Source organism: Scylla paramamosain, chromosome 34 (assembly GCF_035594125.1).
Source record: "Scylla paramamosain isolate STU-SP2022 chromosome 34, ASM3559412v1, whole genome shotgun sequence".
NCBI lineage: Eukaryota > Metazoa > Arthropoda > Malacostraca > Decapoda > Portunidae > Scylla > Scylla paramamosain.
In genome coordinates, this window is record NC_087184.1 from 10310220 (window position 1) to 10317719 (window position 7500).

Consider the following 7500-nt stretch of genomic DNA (forward strand, 5'->3'; position numbering starts at 1 on the left):
TTCTTCATAAACTGCTCTGAAAATAACACAAAAAAAGATTACTTTGTCGTTCTTGTTTCTGTTATCTTTCTTTCTATTTCTTCTTTCTTCTTCTTCTTCTTCTTCTTCTTCTTCTTCTTCTTCTTCTTCTTCTTCCTCTTCTTCTTCTTCTTATCTTCCTGGCTTCTTGTCTTTCATCTTTCTACTTCTTATTACTACTTCATATTCTCACCTTTAATTCTCTTCCTGTGTCTATACAACCACTATTCATATCATCTTCCATACCCTCCACCACCACCACCGCCACCGCCGCCACCACCACCACCACCACCACCACCACCACCACCACCACCCCCACCACCACCCCTGCCGGTACATTCCAGCGTATTGTGAGTCAACAAGTAAGGGTCGAAAACAGTAGACTCGTCCTTCAGCATGTCATAAGGTTCCTCAGGGCGCGGCGGGGTGTCTCAGCGGAACACAAAGCTTCTATACACACACTCCTCCCCCTTCCACGCCCCCCCCACACACACACCCTCCCCAAAAACATCCCCCATACCTCCTCCTCCTCCTCCTCTTCCTCCTTCTCCTTCTCTTCACCTCCTGCACTGAACAATGCGTACACGAGTCCCGGCCTTTTGTCTCCTGCCGAAGTAATACACAGGACTGATTAGAATGCTTGGATATTGTGTGTGAAAAGCCGACGTGAGGGGAGACAGAGGGAAGGGAGGGTGAGAGGTGAGGGGTTATGAAGGGAGAGCAAGTGGGCGTCTGTAAGGGAGAGAGAGAGAGAGAGAGAGAGAGAGAGAGAGAGAGAGAGAGAGAGAGAGAGAGAGAGAGAGAGAGAGAGAGAGAGAGAGATAGGGGGGAAGGGATAGACAGGAGGCGTTTGGAAGGAAGAAGAGGGTAAGTTTAAAAGGAAGAGAGTTATAGAAGGGAAAAGGAAAGAAATTAGAGGGGGAAAAAGGGAGAAACAGGAGTTAGGAATGAAGGAAAACAGCTCGAAAGGGAGAGGGAAAAAGATAAGGAAAGGAAGATATTAAGAAGGGAAAGAAGAGTTAGGAAGGGAAGGAGGAACAGTTGAGAGACCAGGAGGAGTCAGGGAGAGGAACTGAACGAGGGAGAAAAGGGAGGGAAGGAGGGAGGAATGTAGGTGTGTACGTGTGTTAGGAAGAGAGAGTCGTGTATAGGTGAGGGTGTGAAGGAGAAAGGGAGGGAGGGAATGGATGTCCGAGAGAAAGAAAATGGTTGTAGTTTTGTTAGTGTGGTGGATAAAGAAAGGAAGGCGGAGGGAAGGAAAAGATGTGTGATGAAATGAAATGGTTGTTAGTAGAGAAAAGGAGATGGTTTAGAAGAAAGGAATGGAGAAAGGCTGTAAAATGTGGTACTTTTGTTAGTGTTTATTTGAGGAAGAGGAGAAGAATGAATTTAAGAAGAACGAAAGAAGAAGGAAATGGGAAAAAAATGAATGTGTAGCAGACAGAAGAAAAAATCATTATAATCTTATCGGTACACTTTAAAAAAAAAATAAAGGAAGACTTGAATGAATATAAGAAGAACGAAAAAAAGAAGAAAAAGAAGGAGGGAATATGTAGCTGACAAAAATAACCATAACTATCAGTACACGTAAAAAAAAAAAAGACGAATGAATGTAAGAAAAAAAAACGAATGAAAGGAAGATATAGGGAAGGAAGAAAACAAAGAAGTAGACATCAGTTGAGATATGAAGGAGGGGAGAATGAAGAATAAATAACACAACTTTGTCACTACTTTAAGGGAAGGGAAAACTTGCGTCAATGTAACAGGTGAGAGAGAGGAACGAAGGAAGGCAGGTATAGGGAGAGAGGGAAGGGAAAGCGTGGGCATTAGTTAGTTGAGAAGGAGGGAAGAAGGAAGGGAGGGAATGATAGAGGTGAATTATAGTTAGCTGGACGGAGGGAGAGAGGGAAAGAGGGATATATGCATGTTATAAGTGAGGCACAAGTCTTAGATGGAAGTTGTGACCGAGTGAGCAGAGAACTTTTGTCATTAGAGAGATACTATTCATGGAGACGAGTGAGTGATGAGTCTGTAGTGGGCTGGGTAGATTGCGCAGCGCTGGTTCAGGAACATAAGTGAAGGAAAGAAATTTATCATCTTACTACTACTACTACTATTACTACTATGGTCGTATCTTCCTAAGAATGAGGGCGCTGTAATGAATGACAAATGAACACCAAGAAAAAGGAATGTGAACAGCAGTTTTACCTTTGCCAGGCTACACAAAGACGTGTTTTTGAGACTAGTGCGAGAAAAGTAAGTGTTTTAAAAGTAGCAGTTGATTATGAGAAAGACTTATTAGTAGTGAAAGGCTTAAGAAGTATTCATAGATAGGAGAATGATGGAGGAGTCTATAGTGGGCTGGAAGGAACAGATCGTGCGTCGCTGATTCATGAATATAAGTGAACCAGAAGAACTTGTTATCTCATAATTATCAAACATATACTATTTTCAGAAACACGGAAGGTGAGACAAAGATTCTTATTACTAGAGAGTGAGTGATAATCGTAGTGATAATGGACTTTGTGTTGTGTGTGGACTGTTTACAGTGAGTGTCTTTGGAGATGAATGAAAGAAGAGTTAGGTGTTTGAGTGAAATGATTTAGGATAATTTTGTTAGTGTTTAGATGTTGTTGAAATTTGAGAAAAGAGATAGGGACAGATAGATAGATAGATAGAGAGATAGAGAGATAGATAGATAGATAGATAGATAGATAGATAGATAGATAGATAGATAGATAGATAGAGAGAGAGAGAGAGAGAGAGAGAGAGAGAGAGAGAGAGAGAGAGAGAGAGAGAGAGAGAGTCAACGATAGCACCAACAACCTAAACAACAAAACAAAACCACAGCTACACACACACACACACACACACACACACACACACACACACACACACACACACACACACACAATACCAACAACAACAAGAGAGAGACGAACATGAAAAGTGAAAACAGAATGAAACAAAACAAAAAAAAACAGCCACCACTGTGTATGTATTTTTACCCCTCTTCCCCCTCACTCACTTTTTTTCCTCCCTCTCTTTCTCTCTGTATTTCTCCCCTCCTTCCATTTTCCCCTCCTCCTCCTCCTCCTCCTCCTCCTCCTCCTCCTCCTCCTCCTCCTCCTCCTCCTCCTCTTCCTTAATTATCCTGATTGACTTCTCAGCCACGTTACAAATTGGTGTGAGAATTTTTGTGTGAATACCAAGACACTCGCTCACTCTCACTCTCCCTCTCTCTCTCTCTCTCTCACTCTCTCTCACTCTCTCGCTCCCTCCATTTTTCTCTCTGGCAACAAACAATTTTCCTAATGCACCGAGTGGAGATTAATAGCAAATGGAAAATGGCGGCCGATGGAGAGAGAAAGAGAGAGAGAGAGAGAGAGAGAGAGAGAGAGAGAGAGAGAGAGAGAGAGAGAGAGAGAGAGTTTCGAAGTGACATATTTTGAAAACTTTCTTCTTCCGCTGACACTTTCTCCCTTCCTTCTCCTCCTCCTCCTCCTCCTCCTCCTCCTCCTCCTCCTCCTCCTCCTCCTCCTCCTCCTCCTACTCCTCTCCTTGTTATCTTTCTAAAACCTTAAAGAAAAAATAAAGAAAAGACGGAAAAAGGACATTTGTAGAGTAAAATAGAGGTAAAAGAAAAAGAGAATGAAAAAGAATAAAGAAAAAGGTGAAAATATTAAAGGTTTGGAAAAATACGAAAACTAAGGAGAGAAAAAAAGGATTAAGCATTGTGAAGTAAAATATATAATACGAAAAGAAATTAAAATCTGAGAAAGCAAAGGAAAATCAAGTGAGGATAAAGAAAACTGTAAAATATAATAAAGAATGATTCGAGGAAAACTACGACGAAGAAAAAAATAGAATAAAAAAGAACACAAAATACTAAAAAGTAAACGAAATAATATTAAAGATAAAAAAAAAATTCGAAAAAAACGCTAAAATAAAATAGATAATCAAATGTAGAAAAAATAAAATGAGAAAAATAGATATAGAAAAGAAAACACCACAGAAAACGAAAAGAAAACGGAGAAAAAGACCCACCATCTGGCGGCCAAACAGCGAACCCTTCAAGTGGCGAGCCGGTGATTCGTTAGCTTGAGACACTGAGTGAGTGAAGCAGTAAGTGAAGCAGTGAGTGAAGCAGTATCAGGGATCGACTCATCGCACCTTGAGAAATAGTGGTGTTGACACGGCTAATCCCACGCTAATCAATTACCCGATTACTTCCTCTGGTAAACCCGAAGCCTTTTTCTTATTAGGGAGAGAGAGAGAGGGGAGGGAGAGGAAGGGGAGAGATGAGAAAGAGGGGATAGAGGAGGTAAAGGAGCGAGGAACGAAGGAAAGTGAGAATGACCAAAAGTTAATATTCCTGGGAGAAAAGAAATGGAAGTTATATATATATTTTTTTTTTTTGGGGGGAGGAGTGAAGAAATAAAAAGAAACGAGAGAAGGTAAACAAACGTCGAAAGATGCTAAAATCAAATAAGAAAGGAAGACAAGAATCAAAATATCATAATGTAAAGAGAGAGAGAGAGAGAGAGAGAGAGAGAGAGAGAGAGAGAGAGAGGTGGGGGGAGGGAAACGATTCACTAACTTACGTCTCGTTCGGATAAACTTCGTTCGATTCCGTATCCATATATAAAAAGAATATCCTTCAGAACCCTAACTTCCATCACTCCTTTCATATCACAAAGCACCGGTGTGACAAAGGACTTAAAGGAGTGATGTGGAGTCCTTTAGGTTCTTGGAAGGACTCGCTCGCTTCGTTCAAGAGCCAATAATTGATCCGAAACGAAACGCGGTTCGAACGAAGGTGAAAACGAGCCAACCCGAACCGCTCGTGAGATAGCATGAAAAATTACTCGGGACTTAGAAAATGGTGTGAGAGAACCGCCTTCCTTCTCCCTGATTGCGGACATGAGGACGACGACGAGGAGGAGGAGAGGCGAAGAAAAGAAAAGAAAAGAAAAGAAAGGAAGGAAATAAATAGCATAACCGCGTCAAGAAGAAGAGAGGAAGATGAAAAAAGAAAGGTAATAGAAAAAAATTAACGATGAAGAGTAAATAAAACCGCAAGGCAAAAACTTAGTTCCTTCACGTCTCAACTCAACATAATCTCCCAGACAAATATCACCCTCTTCTTCACTGATATTCAACTCCCTCCCTCTTCTGCACTAAACTCACTCGAACTGTCTACTGAAAATCTCAACTGGAAATTCCACATCTCGCTTGCCTCTTTCTGGTGAAGCTTTATTTAATCTTGTATATTCGTCATTAGGTCTCATTTTTATCTTCGAAGTGGGTCAGTTTGGCGTCTGTTCACAGCGTTAGTTTAGGTCAGTTTAGGTTAGGTTAGATTAGGTCAGGTTAGGATACGTTAGGTTAGGTCAAGTTAACTATGATCTTCCCATCAACGTTTATTATTAACATTCAAAGCACCGGGGACAAATATTTGTACACAGGAGAAAAAGAAGAGGAGGTAAATTTCATCCTTTCTAGCGTACATAATTATTCAAGAGAACGCACTGCAAAAACTAAATAGGTAAGAGTCTAAAATGTTGTAGATGATTATGGGAAAATGGGAAAATTGTCTAGCAGTAAAGGGATATTGTTAGGGTGAGGTTATGTTAGGTTTGATTAGCTTAGGTTAGGTTACCTAACCTAACTACCTAAGGTAGTTAGGTTAAGTTAGATTAGGTAATGTTATGTTTGGCTTCGTTAGGTCAAGTTAGCTTTGGTTGGGTTAGGTTAACTTTGGTTAGGTTAGGTTAGCTTTGGTTAGGTTAGGTTAGCTTTAGTTAGGTTAGCTTTGGTTAGGTTAGGTTATCTTTAGTTAGGTTAGGTTAGCTTTGATTAGGTTAGCTTTGGTTTGGTTAGATTAGCTTCGGTTAGGTTAGGTTAGGTTAGCTTCGGTTAGGTTAGGTTAGGTTATGACAATGAAATCTAAGAGAAATATAAACATAAACAAACAAATGAAAAGTTTCACTCGCTTACGTGAGAGGCATGACTCAGCACAGTCACCACCCCTCCCCTGAACACGTGATCTCACACAGGTACAGCGGCCCAGGCGGTGACGTCACCACTCTGCCCGTGGAGTCCCCGCAGCCGCCCCCCTGCAGCCAGCCGCCCCTACCCAAGAAGAGTGAGTACCCCTACATTATCTTGTATCTCTCTTTTTATTTGCTTTTTTTTTATCTATTGGGTTGTATTTACCTTATTTTATTTACCTTGTTTATTTGTCTTGCTTTATTTTCCTTGTTTAATTTTTTTTTTCGTTTACCGTGTTTTCCTCACTTTTATTTATTTTTTTATCGTTTTGTATTTACCTTGCTTTATTTACCTTATTTATATATCTTACCTTGTTTATCTATCTTTTATTATTTACCTTGTTTTCCTCACTCTATTTTATTCACGTGGCTTGTATCTAACTTGTTTTATTTGACTTGTGTGTTTACCTTGTTTTCATACCTTGTTTTGCTTACCCTGGTTGATTTACCTCGCTCTGTGTTCCGTGTTGTATACCGACTTGCATTTCTCTACTTGTATTATGTCGTGTCGTACTCGCCCAGTTGCGTGTCGTATTTTACAATGTCTGAGCAGCTTCCTTTGACTCCGCATCCCTTTTTGTCCAGGTTCTCCTTCATTTCGTGTATTTTCCTCTGTTTGCTTCCTTTGCGTGTTTTGTTAGTGTTCCTTATTTGTTTTCGTGTTTCATTTTTTGCCTTTGTTATTTTCTTGTTTTTTTGTTTTGTTTAATGTAATGTTTTCTTTCCTTTATCGTAGCCCTTCGCGTTATTCTCTTCTCTTCTAGTCTACATATATCTCTTCGTCTTTCTCTTTTCTTTCTGTCTTGGGTCATTCCTCCTCCCACTCTTTTCTTTCCTTCATTTATATCCTTCTCATATCCCTCTTCCCTTTATCTATTCTCTCTCTCTCTCTCTCTCTCTCTCTCTCTCTCTCTCTCTCTCTCTCTCTCTCTCTCTCTCTCTCTCTCTCTCTCTCTCTCTCTCTCTCTCTCTCTCCCCCCTCTTCTCCATCTCTCTCCCCCTCCTTCCTTCCACCCATCCACTACCCAACCCTCGCCACCACCACCACCACCACCACCACTACCACTCCCTCTCCCTCTCCCTCTCGCCCACTTTCTCCCTCCCTTGCCAGACACACACGACCTCAGGAAGCAAATTAAAAATTGTCTAAAGCTTGCGTACGGGCGGGCCGGTCGCAGTTTTTAATAAAAGTTATCTGTATCAAAGTCTGGCAATCTTGAGCGCCTCCCTTTGATCTACAGCGGATAGCGTTTTTCAATTTTTTTATTGGCCCGCGTCCCGATCCGGTGGCGCGACTTCGATCCGGGGCGGTGGGCGGGCGGGGTGGATCATGAGCGAGAGAGAGAGAGAGAGAGAGAGAGAGAGAGAGAGAGAGAGAGAGAGAGAGAGAGACTAAGACGTGTGTGTTTTGTATATGCTCCAAATTTCT

The 7500-nt window shown here is 41.3% G+C and overlaps 1 protein-coding gene across 1 annotated transcript in view; it reads left to right on the forward strand.

Moving 5' to 3' along the window:
• LOC135089964 (paired box protein Pax-6-like) overlaps window positions 1–7500 on the forward strand; it is a 73358-nt gene that overhangs the window by 37638 nt on the left and 28220 nt on the right. Inside the window, 1 exon segment of the mRNA XM_063986152.1 lies at window positions 6078–6166. Within this exon segment, the coding sequence (XP_063842222.1) occupies window positions 6078–6166 (89 nt within the window).